General features: G+C 42.8%; 1 protein-coding gene and 1 long non-coding RNA gene across 3 annotated transcripts; one reads left to right on the top strand and one right to left on the bottom strand.

Annotated features, from left to right (window-relative positions):
- Positions 1–1,607: 1,607 nt before the first annotated feature.
- On the top strand, positions 1,608–4,579 carry LOC103565925 (uncharacterized). The gene is made up of 3 exons (XR_548389.2): positions 1,608–1,846; positions 4,247–4,352; positions 4,460–4,579. It is a non-coding gene; the product is annotated as an uncharacterized lncRNA (long non-coding RNA).
- Position 4,580: 1 nt separating this feature from the next.
- LOC103565926 (uncharacterized) lies at positions 4,581–19,335 on the bottom strand. Of its 2 annotated transcripts, XM_070616202.1 has the most exons (5): positions 19,176–19,335; positions 18,468–18,620; positions 7,798–10,125; positions 5,449–5,554; positions 4,581–4,775 (listed from the first exon to the last, which is right to left on the bottom strand). In XM_070616202.1, the coding sequence occupies exons 2-4, from the start codon at positions 18,610–18,612 to the stop codon at positions 5,478–5,480; spliced, it is 2,550 nt and encodes an 849-aa protein (XP_070472303.1). In that variant the 5' UTR covers positions 18,613–18,620; positions 19,176–19,335; the 3' UTR covers positions 4,581–4,775; positions 5,449–5,477. The 2 variants fall into 2 exon arrangements, with proteins under 2 accessions (XP_070472303.1, XP_070472302.1); XM_070616201.1 differs by lacking the exon at positions 4,581–4,775 and having other exon boundaries at positions 5,448–5,554; positions 19,176–19,321.
- Positions 19,336–19,620: the final 285 nt, after the last annotated feature.

Below are 19,620 nucleotides of genomic sequence, written 5' to 3'. Positions count from 1 at the left end.
TTTTTCATTTTTTAACAACAGTATAAAGCATGTTGGGCCTTGTTGCATACAAAACACCTGTGTTCATAAACCCCTGGCATGATTGGTTGAATTTTTTGGGGGGTGGGATATCCTATAATAACAATGAAAAATCATGTATTTAACTTGCTTGGATCTTATTGCCATTGTCCCATGATTATTATTCCCAGAATAATTGATTCAGAAAAATTATAAGGATGTAGGGATTACTGCACTAGGTCAGCTATCCACTCCCCCAAATTCATCCTCAATCTGTTGGCTAAGCACAGCCCACCTGAGAACTCCTAGCCTTGAGTGTGCTGCAGCTGAGGCAGCTCGGCAGGTTGCGGTGGTACCTGCAGCTAGGGAAGGGTGTCTGTTCTGTGCCGAGCCAAGTGGAGTCAGATCTTGCTCATGAGTAAGTGTCCCTCCATCTCCACCAGGATCTGTTACTGCTTTTATCACTCAAGCTCCCAGGAATTCACTATTCCCACTTCCTGCCTCTTTCCTCGGGGCTTGATTCCCCCCTTTTTTGAAGAATAACCAATGCAGGCCAGGCTGGCTCCTTCTCCAATTCTCTTCAGTAACTGCTCCTAGTCTTGGCCTTAGAAAATGTACCTAAGTAACACAATTGGTCCAGACTGGAATGGCTAGGACTTATTTCTGAACACCCTAAGACCAGTTAATTCAGCCATGCCTTACCCTTATCCATGGCATCCTAACTTAGCATGCAGCAGCAAATTCTCCTTCCAGGAATTTTCTTTCTCCTGCTAGAATGGAATCCCATTCATGATAAACATATTCTATTACAATATGGAAGAATAATATCAATGATTCTCCAACTTATGGGGCATCAAAATCACTTGGAGTGCTTGTTAAAACAGATTCCTATGCCCTACTCCTAGAGTTTCAGAATTTGATTAACTACGTCTGGGATGGACTGGGGAATGTGCATTTTTAACAAGTTCCCAAATGATACTGCTGCTGTTGGTCTGGGGAGCAGACTTGGAGAACCACTGCTTTGCATATTTAACCTGTTACTGAAGCCTTCCTCCACTTCCTGCTTTAACTGGAATCTCACCATCCACTGCCCTTGCAAGTTAATTCCTGTCTCTTCTTCACTCCAGGTTTCTGTGTCTTCCGTTTCTGGCCTAGGTTCCATGGTCCACCACTTCAGCCTGTCATCTCCCTTGACCTCTGGTCCTTTAGTGCAGCTTACCCAGAAGAACCTCAAAGCAAACTCTTCCTCCTCTGCCCCACTTCCCAGACTGCTGAGCCCATAAAGGTAATCAGTCAAATTTCTTCATCCTAAAATCTCGCTCCTCAGACTCAGCATTCTCCAATTCTATTCAGGAAGGCAAAAGCAGCCACCAGACCTCCCTTGACCAAGGTATCCCACCAACACGTCATCATGGTTGTAGTAGGCAGAACTGCAAAACGGCCCCCAAGGTTTCCTGCCCAAATCCATAGGACTGTTACTATAACAGGTTTTCCTCCCATCACTACATTATGTTACAAGACACAGTTGAACCTTTTCAAAGGGTGGTTATTTGGGTGATCGGAACCAAATCACATGAGAATTTAAAAACCAGAGGATTTTTTTCTGGCAGGTAGTAAAGAGGAAGTCAGATTCCGAGCTTGAGAAAGAGTTGATGTGCTGTTCGTGGTGGCTTTATTTTAAAATGAAGGGGCCATATGGCAAGGAATTTGGCAGCTTCTCAGAGCTGAGAGCAATCCCTCACCGACAGCCAGCAAGAAAATGGGCACCTCAGTCCTACACTTGCAAGGAACTCAATTCTGCTAAGAGTCGCAATGACCCTGGACGTGCATTCTTCTCTAGAGCCTTCAGGTAATAGCCCAGCCCTGCCCACACCTTGTTTTGGCATTATGAAGTGCTAAGCAGAGAACCCAGTCTAGTCTACCCAGATTTCTGACCTACAGACCTGTGAGATAATAAATGGGTATTATCTTTCACTTTTTAAAAAATTCATAAACTTTTACAGCAGATTTAGGTTCACAACAGAACTAAACAGAAAGTACAGAGGTTTCCCAAAGATCTTCTGTCCCCAAGCACTGACAACACTCCCTTCCCCACAACTATCAACACCACAATGATAGACCTGTTATAATCAGTGTCTTACCTTGGCACTGGGTCCCATAGAGGTTTCTGATCTGTAAGTTGTGATTCTCTGAACCTGCCTGTCTTTCCAGTTTCTGGGTCAGCCATTTGCCCGGTGACCTCAATTCTCTGATAGATTTAAGAAGACTGGATTATTTTTTAGTTTGCTTAGCTTTTTACTTTCTATAGGACAGAGTGAAGACTTCTAACAGAAACCAGAAGTCAATGAGTACCGTTTTAAGCCACTACATTTGTGGTAATTAGCAACCACTCACATGTCTGGAAGCTTCTTGAGGGCAGAGACATCTTGTTTCATGTTGAATTCTCACCTTATAACACAATGCATTGTGCATAGTGATGTTCAGTGGGATTTTATTAAAAGTATGGTTACATTCTCCAGTTGGAACATGATTTGGAAGTTGTAGAGGATGCTGAGTTGTGCCATTCATATCTGCCGCCTAACCTCCACCTGACTTCAGGACTAAAGCATTTACTCTCCCAGCTCCTGGGATGGTCGGGTTGACCCTGGACAGCTTGCAACTGACTTCCCCTTTCCAGGGAGTGTTCTTTCCTGGAGAGCTACCCTTCCCAAGGTCATGCTCCTTTGTAGGGACATCCTGTGTCACTGTGACTGATCAACACAGGGATGTAAGGTGTGGCCTTTTGCCCCAATTGGGACAACTCTGCAGGGTCATCACAGCTCAGAAATTCTCAACGGGATTGGCTAAAGCCTTTGTTGAGACTGCATCACACCCAAACGCATCCCTCTGCTTAATCACGCTTTCTTTGCCCTCTCAGAGATGTTATTCCCCAAGTACTCCCCACTAAATTTCCTGCACACAAATCATCTCAGAGTCTGGTCCCAAGGAAACTCAACCTGCCACAGCGGTGCAATAGCTGGTTGGGAAAATGAAAGGGTAGGTGTTGTCAGCAGTTACCTTTCCTTTTGGACTCCCTTTTCCAAACTTACGCTTGACTTTTCATTTAGCCTATAGGATAAAGGTAAGACTGAGAAGGATTACAAAGCAGGAAAGTGTTCACTGGTACTATCCTCCTCTTTTTGTGCTTCCTCTTTCATATACTGGAATAATCATCTTCCCCACCTTCTAGGGTCCAACATATTCCTACTAACCAGAGAGCCCCAGTTATGGTCCCTTGAAGTGCCTTGAGTTAGTTCACCCACAACACTGCAAACTATTTCTCAAGTGTCAAAAAGTTGAATCTGATTAGATTCAACTCATTCATACTAACACACTAATGAAAAGCCACTCCCTTTAATCTTCTCATGGGAATTTACAGGTGAAAAAATCAGATTGCTGGAATTTCCGGTGGGGAATAGTTATAGGAGTGGAATGCCTTCCTGGTTCTCATAAGAGCAAGGAAGTTGCGTCATCTGGACTCAAGTCTTCCCTGCTCTTCAGTTACTCCAGCCAACGCATTCCTATCTCAGTCTTTCCCCTTTAGTTGTGTTCTGCTAGCTTGGAATGATGGTGGGAACAATGACCACAAGGCCAAGTCATTTAATCTAAACTGACACTAAGCCATTCATTCACAAATACTTGAATGGATATGATGTGTCAGGACACATCATATAAATTTTCATATATCACACAACTATACTAACTTTTCAAGATACTGCAGTAGATACAATGAATCCATGACCCTAAGGAATATATAGTCTCACCAGATCTTGAAGTAGGGGTTAGGCAAAAAGTCACAGAACTTCCCATAAGACCAGCCTTGGAAACAATTTCTTTTGCTTGCCTTTTTGCATCTCATCTGAAAAAATGCAGTGCCATCACTTTGTACCAGTCTCCTTAAACTATCTTGAGAGGTATTTGATTACTACAGGGAGTTAAAAAGAGGACATTTTCATCACAGGGTAGCTTAGAAGCAATATTGGGTGGACCCATCCATATGTATCGCCACACTCTCCATACTGTCACTCAGAGAGCCTTACTTGGAGGCACCCCCATTCTCTCCCACATCTGCCCTGTTCTTTCAAATAACTTTGAGAGCGCCTTCAACCACACATAAACCTTTCTGGCACCTAGTAACACACTTCACCTGTAGGTCCTAGATTCTAAGTATAAAGAACTTTTGTTTGCCTAAAGCTTCCTCTGTTTCTAGGAATGCACACTGATTGGAAGTAAAGAACATAGGATACTACAACCCACCACCCCTGGTCATATCCATCAGTGGATCTATGTGCCTGGTCTCCATTTATAAAAAATGGGTAAGGCACAGTCTCTGTCCCCAGGGTAGTTCCTGTTTATGGGGAATCCTTAATCTACTTATTTATTAATGTCCTCAATTCCACCATCCTTTCTCCCTTACCCATAGATCCTTGGAGAATACAAGACTGAAGCATACACACCAGAAGTATTCATGAATGACTCAACTCTATTGGTGTTATTAGTGATGTGGCCATTTTAAGAGAGGAAGAAAATGCTTAAGAATGACATGCACATGCAATTCAATTTATTTGCTGTTTTCCAACTTATAATTCCAAAGGCTTTACAACGTCCCGTTTTCTTAACTTGTTTGTAGGTATAATAGCTTTATTAGTTCAAATCAAGAGAGAGATCACATGCTCCAAACCATCACGACAATGCAATATTTAGCTCTTCTTTGTAGGTGGAACTCAGCAATTTGTTTCCTATGAAATAACAACAGAATGATACACTTCCTGATATCTGTTGTATAACAGACTCAAGATACATTATACACAGAATCATTAGGAATCTTTAGTTTCCATCTCTGTAAGATAAAGCTAAAGGTTCTGACATTTTGCCTGAACTTGGTTATCAGTCTTTCCTTTATGACCAATGTATGGCGGGAATAGCCTTTAAAGCACCCTCAAGTGACTGCTCCCTTACCCCCCAGGCCTAGGAGTTGGGGCCGTGGTAGGGATACTCAATGCCAAGACTCTGAAGGAAAGCCGGTCATGCTATCATGCTACTAGCCCCTTGAGGGAGATACTAAGAGCTTCCAGTACCCAGCTTCAAACTGGGACACTTTAAGAGTGAAGCCACCAGGGTAACTTACCAAATCCCATATAACCCACAATTTACTATCATTAGCAACATCAGGAATTAAAAGTGAAAAACCAGGATAAAAATAACATTCCATCAAACTGAAAGGCTTTGGCTCCAATAAATTTATAAGCTAGGGTCTACAGAAATGTCTTTTAGCTGGTTAGAATGCTGCCATTTTTCATTGCCCACAGGAAGTATTAGTTTTGGAGGGCAGAAAAGGCACTGAGTAGGAAACCCTAAACAAATTAAATCCGAAAAGCAAATCATAAAACTGGACACAAGATAGATACCCACCTCTATATCTGCTGGGTATTTCCTAAACTTTACTGCATCTGCCTCGAATCTTTGTTTTTACTTGTTAATTTGTAAGGTACCTTGGTTTTCGCTCTCTCACAGTTACCTGAGGGAAGAAGGGATTCATACATTCAATAATCCAAGTTGCTTAAAAACCAGAGAGAAAAACAAATCAAAAACGTCTCTTTCAAGAAAATTACCTATTTTTCAAGATGCTATTTTATACCATTCTACAATTCTTAGCAGCAAAAAAAATTATTTGGCAAAAATAATAACAAACACAACCTAGAGGAGAGAGCCTTCAGCCTGGAAATTAAAATCCTGACTGTGTAACTTCGAGTAAATTAAAGTTCTCAATATCCGCTTCACACAGCTGTGATAGGACTACCCAAAAAGACTTTCTTTCAGACGTGGTCAAAGGAGAAAGTGCTCAAGCTGATAAACTACAGTATTAAGGTAGGCAAGGGAATAAAGTTAAAACCAATGTCGTTTCCCAAGACAGAAAAAAGGCTTCTACACACTATGATGGGAAATGACAGCAGAGGCAATTAAGACTAAAGGTCAGGTGGCCAGTGTTTGACTATTAATTTTACAATGTTAGTCGTCAGGAACTAGGGCTTACACATCTGGAATGCTCCCATTCATTACGAAGTTTATGCATGAGGGTTCTGTAAGCACAGTGGCCCAGAACATTCATTCTTGCCCTCCTTTATAAGAAAGGACTAACCGTACCAAAGGCAAAAAACTCTGCTCATATCATAAAGTCAGCTTGTTTTAAAAAAAAAAACCCTTTCCAAATCACTGGGTATGAATCAAAGTCAAGACAACTAACAGCCAAGAGTGAAGATTTGACAATACCCCCACTTTTAAAAGAAAAGGTAGGCTTAAATACTTGTTGGGTCTAAAGGTCTTGGGGCTAAGAATGGTACTTAATTAAATTTCCCTGGGGCCCTTATGCCTCCCATTCACTTACCTGCTTTCATTCATCCTTTGCTCCCCAGATGTGATCATTCCCCAGAGCTCTACTTTGGGCCCTTCCCAGTCCTCCTTGAGCTCCCTCCCACGCCCCATTCACAGGGTGGGCCAAACTCCAGCTTCCACCAGATGTGGATGATCTGCTGATCCAGTCCCTCAAACTCACCATTTTATACACTCCTCCCACCCACAACTACGCAATAAAGCAAAACAGCTTCTCTTCCCAAACTGTTTCCAGGGATGCTATCATTGTCTCCAGGTATCCTAGTTCAAACCTCAGCATTTTTTTAAAGAATCAATTTTGTTAATAAATCCCCTGCGGTGTTTTTACTCCCATGTGAGTTGGGACTCTCATCTCTCCATATCCAACGTTGAATTAAACTAACTTTATACAAGATTTTCAGCCAAATCAGCACTCTCCATTCTAATTCTGCCTAACAATACTGCCAGTTGAAGATTCCTAGAGCACATTTCTTCCTGTCATTTCTCTACTCAATTTGAATTGGCCCCTTATTACCTACAGAATAAAAATAAAAACTAAAGGGAAAATCTATTACTTTAGCCCAATTCTGCTTGGCCTCTCTTCTGTCCCAATTCATCACCAGTCTTCCCTCTGGCAGGATGGTCTCAGGCTGAATCCCCGGAAACTCTTGACCTGCCCTGGCTGCACATCTGAGTTCAAGCTACTGTCTCCATTCCTACTCCAAACTTTCTCTTCTTTCCCACTCCAAACCACAACTCCTAAATCCATATACAAACTCACTGCCTCGGGAGCTGGCCCAGTGGTGCAGCGGTTAAGTGCGCACGTTCTGCTTCGGTGGCCCAGGGTTCGTCGGTTCGGATCCCGGGTGTAGACCTGGTACCGTGTGGCAAGCCATGCTGTGGCAGGCATCCCACATATAAAGTAGAGGAAGATGGGCACGGATGTTAGCTCAAGGCCAGTTTTCCTCATCAAAAAGAGGAGGACTGGCAGCAGATGTTAGCTCAGGCCTAATCTTCCTCAAAAAAAAAAAAAAAAAAAGAATTCACTGCCTCCACATGGACTGCCCATTCTCAGCAACTCCAGCTCCATCTATGTCCATCTCTCTCTCCTTTGCGATCTCAACCCAACTCTTATTTACCAACATCACCTCGTTCTTTATCATCGTCTACTAGAGGTCTTTGTTTCAAATTACATTATAATTTCATAGAAAACAGAAACTCTTAACTAGAGATTCTCTTTGCAAATCCTACAAATATGGCACCTATAGCTTAAGTAAGGACATGCTTTCCAAATGGAGAAATACTACTCATCCATGGCTGCTTCTACATCTAGGACCCAGTATGCAACAACCAGAGACAACCAAATAGTATAGGAGCCCATTAGTCACTTACATTCCAATGAACTGTGAGAGGCTCTCTTGGACTCCAATCTCTCCTGCTTGGCCATGGTATGTTTCTTGTGGAGCCTGCCGTAAGTGATTTCACAGCCATCCTGTCTCTTCACCTTGTAAACCATAGGGATGCTCTCATATTCACCACACTTCAACTTGTACCTATATCTGGGCCATACAATAAGTTGGGGAGGGAGAGAGCTCTCAGGTGGTATCCTGATTATCCTGCCAGACTTGCGATACAACCTTCCTATGGAAGATGTCAGAGGGCCCTGTGGACTAACCTCCCCAAAAAGGCATGCTACCTCATACATTTCATCTTCAACTTCCTGTTCCAACTCAGTGTCTTCTGAATCCTCAGGAAGTACAACGTTCAAGGCAGCGTTTTTCTTCAACAAATAGACTGTCTTACCATTTGAGAAGCTGTTCAGCACATTCAGCTTCCTGCCTTTCGCAGTCTTTTTAGTTTTTGCATACTTTGTGAAGTTCTCATTATATACCTCCTCAGTCTCATCATCTATGATCATTTCTTCTTCATCTGTGTTTAATTTCCTATTCCTGATTGACTTTTTCCATGATCCCTTTATTTTGCAGTCTGGTGACGACTCTTCATCTATAGGGGGCATTTGCTCAGTGGATTTCTGGAGCTCTGCATCCTGCCACCAGCTCCTATCACACTGGATGCATTCCCTACTCGTGCCTGACTTGTCTGACCCCTTAGAATTGCAGTCTTGCAATGACTCTTCATCGGCTGAGGAAATTTCCTTAGGGGTTGTTCTGACCTCCTCACTGTGGCACAAGCCCATATTACACATGATGCCTACATCCACTCGTTTGGACTGGGCCAACAAGGTAGGGGAAGGGACATATTTCTCAGGGTAGCTATTACTCTCTCTCGCTTCACCTTCATCCAGTTTCCTATTCCCGACTGACTTTTTGCCTGTTCCGTTTCTACTAATTTTTGGTGATGACTCGGGGGATTTCTCCAGCTCTCTATCCTGCCACCAGCTCATGTCACACTGGATGCCTTCATCTACTCGGTTGAATGGGACCAACCAGGTATGGGAGGGAAGGCACCCTTGGGAGTAGTTATTATTCTCTACCACTTCATCTTCATTCAGTTCCCTACTCCCAACGAACTTTTTCTCTGTTCCCTTTCTACAACTTTCTGGTGATGACTCCGGAGATTTCGCCACCTCTGCATCCAGCCACCAGCTCACATCACACATGATGCTTTCATCCACTCGGTTGAACTCTGCCACCCACGTAGGGGAGGGAACACACCCCTGGGGGGAGTTATTACTCTCTACCACTTCATCTTCATCCTGTTTCTCCAGGGAGCCATGGCTCCCACTACTGTTGTGGGGCTTTCCTTCCCCAATGCTAAGGGGGGTCTGGGTTTGAGACTGTAGGCTCAGGTCATTAACTGTTTCCATGCTAACGCCGAGTGGGCTTTCCTGCTGGAGCTTGTTGCCATCTCCAGTAGACTGGCACAATTTTGAGATCAAGGTATTCTGGATCTCATCTTCACCTTTTACTTCATCTGGAGATGGCAGGATTTGGGGAACAGCTGAGAATCCTTTCTTTTCTTTATCCAAGTTCACTTCCATGGTTAATCCTGACTTTGACATCTCATTATGCCTTACAATATCAAGATGCTGCTCCAACGGAACAGCTCTTTGTTCATCTTCATATGTAATGCCATCTTCATCCTCATGAGGGTTACAGAGCATACCCCTAATTTCACATGAACTCTGTGAAAACTCATTTTGCTGCACCATGTTCTCTGGCACAGCTTCACCGTATGCTAGGTCAAGCAAACGCATGATTTCTTTCAAAGTCTTCCGGAACTGTATTACAGGGGATCCTTCACCCTGCTCTATCCTCATTTTCTCTTTCTCAGATGTAAAGCTTCTGTGAAGCCTCTTTCTATTAACAGCGTTATTAGAAGGGCTCTTATCAAGTAGCTCCCTCTTCTGGGCAACAGAAGACAGAGCCCCAACTGTTTTTGCAGGAATGTTGTCAGTTTCGATGTCAACATTAGTAGCAGGGATACTGGTCACCCTACCTGTGTCATGGCCATTGACTTCTGAGTGGATGTCTTGTTTTTTGCTCATGTTTTCAGCCTGCTGAGGTTCAGTTTGAGTCTCTTTTGTTTTCATTTTTTTTCCATAGCCACTATAGTGCCGGAATTGTGCTGGATTACAAAACACAGGGAATATGGGTCTTCGGTTAAGTGTAGTGGGCAATGGGGACTGAGGTACAAGAAAGCCAGGATATTCATTGAGTACCACTGAATATGGGAAATACAGACCTCCATTTCTGAAACCTAGAAAGAGAATACAGTAGCTAGTCATTTTGTCTCTTGCAGCCAATATGCACCTATATGGCCGTACCAATTAAAATGTTGAATTTCTTCCATGCCACTTGGTAACTAATGCCCCCAGTTCCTCCTTGGATATTCCCAGGATTCAACAAATGAAGGGGCAATGACTGTAACAGTGGCCTCTGGGACCCCTCTTCAGCACTAGAGTAGGCATCTGTACTCACTGGTTAGTTCCTAGGCCATATCAGTTAGTCGGCATATCACAAACATCACCCATATTTAGTGACTCTTTTTAAAAGAGACCGACTACCACTAAGCATAATTTAGGTTGTCATCGCTTCAGAAAGGCTAATTCATGTCAGGCCTTACAGAACAAATGGAAACAAAAGTCCTTTGGATTTAAAAACCTTTCTAAATCTACAATTCAGCACTATCCTTTAACACACACATCTTCTCCCATTTGAATTCTTCAGAGGTAATCATTGCAATGGTGTCAATAATTCCAGGCATTTCTCTCATACAAATACATTTTTGGGAAAGCCATTTGGTTTTGCAAGAGAGGTTTATATAACTGACAAATGAAGTTAAGATAAAACTTCTACTAAGTTTATAGAAGAAGCAATAGTTATACTCAAATCAGTGCTCATGAGGCGATTTACTCAATATTGTGAGGTTGATCTTACGAACTCAATTTCACTGCTGAGGAATGTATCAAAGTGCCTCCCATACCTGGAATAATATATCTGTACAAGCATTTGGGGTTTTTTTCCTCTAATGAAAGAAAGGAAAGAAGTCTCAGCTTGGATTTCAGCATTGTTTTAAGAGTTTAGAAGCCAAAAGAATGAAATTCATGTAACTACAGTGTCAGATAACTTCCCTGATAAAAATCCCAGAATACACATTGTACTGTCTAAGACAGTACGACAAAATACCTTAATAGCAGATCTCTGCCACTAGAAACCATCACAGGACCGCTATCCAGTCACCCACTGCAAAAAATAGGTATTAAAGTTGTTTTTTTCTCTCTCCCTAAACAAAACCTATGTCTACTCTTCATAAATGCCTTCCCTCTTCTGTTACCAATGCAAAGGACTTGAAGTCCTCTCCAAGTTTTTACCCATATATTTACTAGTAACTTTCTTGACCCATCCCTGACCATCTCACAGGTCGGTAACCCATACTGCTTCCAGAACAATCTTTCTGACCCAACTTTGATCCCTCACTCCAGTTACAGTATTTGAATGGCTTACCATTGCCTGTCAGGAAATGCGGAACAATGACCATATACCTTAGAATGCCATAAAGACCTTCATTATCTGGTTTCTCACTGTATTCTCTCAATACTCTCCCATTAAGAGTAAGCTGTAGGCTCCAGTCATATGTGGGTTTCTCCATTATGCCAACTTCTCTTCCCTTTTCTAGGACATCCTCCTTCCCCTGCTCCCTTCCAACTGCTACCAAAACCTAATTCATTTTGTTAGAAAAGGAAATCCTGCCATTTGCAACAACAGATGGACCTTGAGGGCATTTTGATAAGAGAAATCAGCTGGACAGAGAAAGACAAACGCTGTATGATCTTACTTATATGTAAAATCTAGAAAAGATGAACTTATAGAAACAGAGAATAGAACGGTGGTTGCCAGGGGCTGGGTGGTGGCAGAAATGGGGAGATGCTGGCCAATGGCAAAAAAAAACCTAATTCATCCTATACAAAGGAGGACACTGAGACAAAAAGAATTTAGTATTTATTCAAATTCAGCCCCCTATTTCAGTTGGACTGCACCGCATACTGCATGTCCAACTAATATTACAAAGTGGTCGACTTCCTCATTCTGAATATGTATGAAGCTTGGAAGTTACTCATTCCTAATGAAGTAAAAAAAGTTGAACTGAAAAATCAAGAACTCTTCTTAGATCTGTCACAGCAGTGAGGTTACGGGGCAAATTGCTACCCTCAATATTGAAGAGACATGAATACAATCACAGCTCACAGGAGCACAAACCCAAGAGATGAAAACTCCACAGGAACTAGGAGTAGGGTAGGGAAACCTGAAGTCTTACTGACAAATTGTAGGCTCAGGGTCAGCAAGTCCGAGAGTTAAAAATTTCAGGGGACCCAGGCATAGGGGGACCCCCACATGCTTTTCTGAGTTTTACCTGCAGTAGTTCAACCAGTTTCTCACAGTAAACCTAGGGAAAAAAAATCCCCTGTGCTTCTCGCCGAGAGAGGGGAAAAGAAACCACTGCATATACACCAGAAGCACTCCACTCTTCTTAACCAGGTTGGCCCTCAGGAGTAATAGTTAATCAGCTCCTCAGTGACTTGGGGAAAAGGAAATAATTATCTCCAGCCCACTCTAGCACCCTTCCCAACTCAGTGGGTGGGGAGAATTGAAGCATATGTGTAGTTCACGGTCCAAAGGCACAATCTCATTAAAAGACTGAGACCTAATCATAGCCCTTTGATAACCATAGGACTATGATTCCCTTCCCCAGCTCCAAGAACATATCACATTACTAAAGACCTGTTTAGAGCAGTTCCTTTCATCCAGTACAGAAAGACTGGTGATCAAGAAAACACCACAAGGCATACTGAAAGACAAATACTGTTGGGTATAAAAACTCACTTTAAAATTAAGACAGCAATTAAAATTAAGTGGATGGAGAAACATGTACCATGCTAACACTAATCAAAAGAAAGTGGGAGAAGCTGTGTTTATTTCAGACAGAGCAGACTTCAGAGCAAGGTAAGTGATCCGGGATAAAGAGGGGCATTACATAAAAGGTCAATTCTTCACTGAGATTTAACAATCTTTAAACTGTATTCCCCTAACAGACGGTGATACTACATGGGGCAACAAGTGAGAGAACTGCACGGACAAAGAGATTAATCCATTATTATCGTTAAAGACTTAACACTCCCCTATCAGAAATGCACAGATGCAGGAGGTAAAAAAATCAGTCATGACACAGTTGAACTCAACAGCACCATCAGCCAACTTTGACTGACATCTATAGACTACTTCATTCACAAAGAATACACATTGGTCTCATACTCACATGGAACATTTGCCAAGACAGACCACACAGTGGGGCATAAAACACACTTTTACAAATTGAAAAGTATATTAATTATACAACGTCTGCTCTTAGACCACAACTAAATTAATGTAGAAAACAAAAAGAGCTGGAAAATCCCAAAATACTTGTAGATTAAACACACTACTAAATAACACATGATTGAATGAAGAAATCTCAGGAGAAATTAAAAAGTACTTTGAACTAAATGAAAATACAACTCGTTAAAATTTGTTGAACAGCATGAAAGCAGTGCTTAGAAGGAAATTTACAGCATTGAATGCGTATGCAATCATGCACCACATAACAATGTTTCGGTCAATGATGGACTGCATATATGATGGTAGTCCCATAAGATTAGTACCATGTAGCATAGGTGTGTAATAGGCTATGCCACCTAGGCTTGTGTAAGTACTGTAGGTGAGGAAGAAATTTTCCTCTCCCCTTCTAAATTCTTTTGGCTGGTCTGAGAATTAAATTGACATGAGACAGATTAACAGGAGAAAAACAAACAAAAGATTAATAACATATATACATAGGAGAAACCCAGGAAAACTGAGTAACTCGCCAAAATGGCTGAAGCTCTCACCCTAAATATCATCCTGAGCCAAAGACAAAAGAAGATGTTGGGGGTGGGGAAAGTCAGGGACTCCAAAGGTAAGGAAGGCAATTCACAGGTAGGTGAAAATGAGCAAACATTGGGAAAACAAGTATTTGGCCACAGAGAAACAGGAGAACAGGAGCCCATCAAACAGGCTTTTCTAGGTCCTCCCTGTCTACCACCTAGTTCATATTATGCTAAAGTGATAGCTCACTTTCTGGGACAGGTTTTTTTAATCTGAATTCTTTTAGGCACTTAAGAATGAAGTAACAAGAAAAACTTCTGAGTCTTTAGTTTCTTAAAAATAATCAGCCAAAAATAATCCTCAAGTTAATGAGACACATTTTCATGTGGCAATTTTATTCCCATTCTATGATGTTCACACAACAATGAAATCATCTAAGATGTGTTTCTCAGAACATATCCCATCGTTAAGTGATGCATGACTGTCTTAAAAAAGATCAGAAAATCAATCATCTAGCATCTAACTTAGGAAACTAGAAAATGAACAGCAAATTAAATCCAAAGTAAGAAGAAAAGAAATAAAAATTAGAGCAGAATCAACTAAATTGAAAACAAGAAATCTAAAATAGAGACAACAAAACCAAAAGCTGATTCATTGAAAAGATCAATAAAGGTGATTAAGCCTCTAGCCAGGCTAATTAAGTAAAAAAGAGAAGACACAAATTACTAATATAAGAAATGAAAGAGAGTACATCACTACAAATCCCATGGACATTAAAAAGATAAAGGAATACCATGAACTCTATTCCCACAAATTTCATAACCTAGATAAAATGGACCAATTCCTTGGAAGACAAAATTTGCCAAAACTCACACAAGAAGAAATGGACGATCTGTGTAGGCCTATATTAAAGAAATTGAGTCAATAACTAATAACCTTCCAAAATAGAAAGCACCAGGACTGGAGGGGCTCACTGGTGAATTCTACCAAACATTTAAGGAAGAAATTACAAATAGATCAATGGAACCGAACAGAGAGCCCACAAACAGACCCAAATCAGTATAGTCAACTGACCTTTGACAAAGTAGCAAAGGCAATACAATGGAGCAAAGACAGTCTTTCAACAAATGATCCTGGAACAACTGGACATCCACATGCAAACAATGAGTCTAGACACAGACCTTACACCCTTCACAAATATTAACTCACGATGGATCACAGACCCAAATGTAAAATTCAAAACTATAAAACTCCCAGAAGACAACACAAGAGAAAACCTAGATGACCTTGCTATGGTGATGACTTTTTAGATACAACACCAATGGCACAATCCATGCAAAAAATGATAAGCTGGACTTCATTCAAATTAAAACCTCTGCAAAAGACGCTGTCAAGTGAATGAGAAGACAACCCACAGACTGGGAGAAAATATTTGCAAAAGACATATCTGATAGAGGACCGTTATCCAAAATATACAAAGAACTCTTAAAACATTAAGAGAACAACTCAAGTAAAAAAGAGGCCAGATCTTAACAGACATCTCACCAAAGATATATAGATGGCAAATAAACATATGAAGAGATGCTCTGCAGAATTATGTCAGTAGGGAATCACAAATTAAAGCAATGAGATACCACTACGTATGTATTAGAGCGGCTAAAAGCCTGAACACTGACAACACCAAATGCTGGAGAGGATGTGGATCAATGAGAACTCTTTGTCATTGCTGGTGGCAAAGCAAAATGGTGCAGCTGCTCTGGACGACAGTTTGGCAGTTTCTTACAAAATTAGATATACTCTTGCCAAAACCTGGAAGCAACCAAGATTAGGTGGGTGAGTAGATATATAAAGTGCAGTACATTCAGAAAATGTAATATTATTCATCAGTAAAAACAAATGAGTTATCAAGTTATGAAAACACATTAAGTGCATATTACTATGTAAAAGAAGCCAAACTGAAAAAGCCACATACTGTATGATTCCAATGATATGACTTTCCAGAACAGGTGAAGTTATGGAGACAGTAAGACTATTGCTGGTTGTCAGGGGTTAGGAAGGATGGAGGCATGAATAGGCAGAGTAGAGGATTTTTAGGGCAGTAAAACTATTCAGTAGACTACTATAATGGTAGACACCTGTCATTATGCATTTATCCAAACCCACAGAAAGTACAGCACCAAGAGTGAACTGCAGTGTAAACTATGGTCTTCAGGTGATCAGGTGTCACTGTAGATTCACTGATTGTAACAAGCGTACCACTCTGGCGGAGGATGCTGATAATGGGGGAGGCTTTGCGTGGTTGAGGGTATATGGGAAATCTACCTTCTGCTTCATGTTGCTAGGAACCTAAAACTGCTCTAAAAAATAAACCCTAATAAAAAGAGGTAGAGAATATACATAGACTATACATGGAAAAATAACCAAATAACTGGCAACAGTTTTTGCCTCAGGAGGGGGGACTGGGAGACTGGGAAAAGGCATTGTAACGGAAAGACCTCATTCTATGCTTGTACACTATTTTAACTTTTAACCACATGTATTTGGTTACTTTTTCAATAAAAAATAATTTAAGCCAGTTTCAACTGGAAAGATGTTCTGTAATTCAGAGAGCAGTTACATCTCTAATTCTAAATAATTTCTAGTTAAAACAACTAGGTATAAAACAGGCCATGAGAAGCTGACCTGTAGGTTAATACAACCAGAATGCTTTGAGTCCACTTGCTCAACTGAATTCATCTTGTATTCACTCAAGGAACGTCTGTACACCTGGGCCATGACACTGTCATGCTGTTTACTACACAATTTCATCAAGCTATTTAACAACTTCTAATACATTCCTCTCACTTCGTAGCTCACTAACTCTATCCAAAAATGATGTAAATTATCTTCAGTGAATCTATAGTCAACATCTTTTCTGTACCCAGCATCCATTCTATCTCCTTGTGGTAATAGGCTCCCAAGGTCCTCTGAAAAACGACAGACCTTCTCTGTCCAAATGATATAGGATAGGCTCTCACCACCTTCAACATGGGGCAGATAACCTAGACTGGTCTAGAAGACTAGTCCATCTCCCTGGCTTGGTAATTAAAACAGGGAGGGCACGCGACAAAGCCAGACCAAGGAGAATCAGCTTTGAATTCTTGCTGAAACTACTGGAAGAGAGGGCTCTTCTTTGGGAACACTAGCCATAAAATCATTACAGGCCTGGAAATGCTGTGACTCTGTCACTTTGAAATGATGGCAGAGAATGAGGCCAACACAGAAAAAGTCAAAACCTAGAGAGAAGGAGATAGAGACTCAAAAATGGTTTATATCCTTTGATTCCCTATCTAGCAGCCTGAAGTGGCTTCACTTTTGGAATTTCAGGTTACACAAGACAATAAATCCTATACATTTATTTTTTCACCAAAATCTGTTAGGTTGCAATAAAAAAAAAATCCCATTCCTGCTGCCAGTACTCACTACTTTAATCCTCCTAAACCCCAACTTTAAAGGACAAATATTTTAAGGGACTCAAACTCCACAAGCTAAACTAGCCTGATCACCAAAGGACAAATATTTTAAACCTTAAGGGGAATGGTATGGTAAAACCGCCTAAGTATAGAATCTCAGCCTTTTAATTCAAAGAATGTTGAAGATACAATATGTATTTCTCTCAGGAATTTCCCACCCTCTGTACTCAAGGGTTTTTCTCATACAATTTCTTCCTCTGTACCACTTCAAAATAGCATTTCAACATCTGTTAGAGCTCTCCAGAGAAAACAGTCAACGGTTTATATAAAGAAAAACTTCTCTAAAGAATTGGCTCACGGGGACATGTACCTCCAAAATCTGCCAGGTAGACAGTCACTCTGGAGACACAGTAAAAAGCTGAAGTCCATAGGCCATATACTGGCAGAATTCCTTCTTGGTCCCACTGCAACTTTGAAATGGCTGCCACCAACAGCTCTCTGGATGAATTAAAGATTCTACCACCCAGCTGGGAGCAGTGACTGATGAACTCAAAAGCGCTCCTCATTACCCCTGGTTTTCTACTTGGAAAACAGTTGCATAAGGTACACAGCATGCCTTATCCACAGCAGGGTACACACTATCTTTGCTACTGGAGGTGTGGGAAGGGAGAATCACCCCCTGGAGGCCTCCGCCCTGCCTAAAGCCCCTGCCTATTACAGTAAACCATGTACTCAACGAGATCCCAGATATCCACCTTCCAAACACTTTCAAGTCTTGCTGGCATTCTTCCCCCAGAGTACTTGTTGACCTCAACATAGTAGCTTTTAGAATCTTCAGCTTTGTTGAAAACATTACAGGACTAGGAGCCCTAAAGTACCTCTTCCAACCAGACTAGTCTCCGAACATAAGGACATTTGGAGTTGACTACTGTGTGACCCTGAGCAAGTCACTGACTCTCCAGCCTCAGTGCCGTCATTTGGGAAGCAAGAAGAGCAATAATACGTAGCTCACGGGGCTGCTGTCAGGTCTCCGGGAGAATCTATTTCTAGTATTTAGCACAGTACCTGGCCTAGAGCTAGACTCCAAATCTCTCCTAATAACGGGAACTTCAAACACTGCCCCTGCGTGCTACCCCAATCCCTCTTGTGTCAGGACAGGGGCAGGAAAGGGAGGTAATGGAGAAAAGCAGTAGAAAACCTTCAGGCACTGGTTTACAGGGAGGGTTCCCAAGCCCACTAAACCTCTTACCTGCCCCAGGAATAGGGAACGGGCTGTAGGTGAGATTCTGGTACCAGGGACTCGGGCAAGGATGCTGGCCCATGGCGTGTACATAGAAAAAGGGTCTGGTGTTATTGCCCTCAAAAAGTGCGTGGTTTTCCGAAGAAGAGTTCATTTTGTAGGCTGAAAAACACATGTTCGTATTTAGGAAAGGACCGTCGCGCTGAGCTCTGTGAAATGCCGGGAGGGTAGACACGTCATCCTAGTCTCCCTTGGAACTGCAGCCTGGCGGGCAGGGTCCTCAGCTTCTCTTCCCTCTCGCCCGGGATCGGGGACAGAGGGCTGCACTGCGTTTACTACCGGGGAGCGGCGCCCAGACGCCGAGCCCACCGTCGTGCCTGGACAGGTCGAGGCTCCCGGGGCCGCAGCACCGAGGGATGACTGAGGCCTGGAGGCCCTGGAGGGGACCCGCACGGCGGCTGTGCTCGAGGGCGGCTCAGGCCCGGCCCGCACCACGCTGGTCCTCAGCCTCTCCAGCGTGCCGGCCCAGCCCCGTCCCGGCCCGAACCCGTCCCGGGTCCTGAGCACTCTATCCCGGGGCTCAGCTCTCCTTCCCCACGGCTCACTCCACCCGGCTACCGAGGAGCCCCTCACCTCCCCCGAAAGCCAGGGTGAGCATCCCCGCTCACCCCAAACGATCCTGTTCTGCGTTCTGCGTTCTGCGTTCTGCGTCCCTACCTGCTCTACTTCGACGCCTGCAACTGGGAAGGTCTACGGTAACACACCAAGCCACGCCAGTCTAACCTATGCCACCGGAGCGTGTACGGCAGCTCTTGCGCTGGCGTCTGCCTTTACATGCGCCGCGGGGCCAGCACGTGCTGCCTGTTGCGCAGGCGCCGCCCGTCACCCTTCGCCTGCGCATGCGCCATGTGCAAGGCCGCCCCGCCTGAAGGCGCGGGAGGAAACCCTGGTGCGCTGAGACCTAGCAGCGTGGGGTACTGCTCCGTGTGCGCTTAATTCTCTCTTCTGCGCATCCTTCATGCGTCTAGACGCCCTGGTATCTGTTCTTCCAGAGGACGGAGCAGTTCCCCCATGCTGCGGGACTGCCCCCTCCGTTTGCGTGTGTTGAGTCGGGGCAGGTTCTCTTCGCTCCTCCGAGCTCCTGGTCTCCTTTCCTCCTGGG

This window comes from Equus przewalskii, chromosome 4, assembly GCF_037783145.1.
Source record: "Equus przewalskii isolate Varuska chromosome 4, EquPr2, whole genome shotgun sequence".
Classification (NCBI taxonomy): Eukaryota; Metazoa; Chordata; class Mammalia; order Perissodactyla; family Equidae; genus Equus; species Equus przewalskii.
Note: the sequence above shows the minus strand (reverse complement) of the source record. Positions and strands in the feature narration are given on the sequence as shown.

Excerpts from the sequence above, each read along its gene's own strand:
- LOC103565926 (XM_070616202.1), bottom strand. The coding sequence starts at position 18,612 with ATGAACTCTTCTTCGGAAAACCACGCACTTTTTGAGGGCAATAACACC. Across the intron at positions 10,126-18,467 it reads GTTCCCTATTCCTGGGGCAG|GTTTCAGAAATGGAGGTCTG; the intron begins GTAAGAGGTTTA and ends TTCTCTTTCTAG. Across the intron at positions 5,555-7,797 it reads CTCTCACAGTTCATTGGAAT|GTAACTGTGAGAGAGCGAAA; the intron begins GTAAGTGACTAA and ends TTCTTCCCTCAG.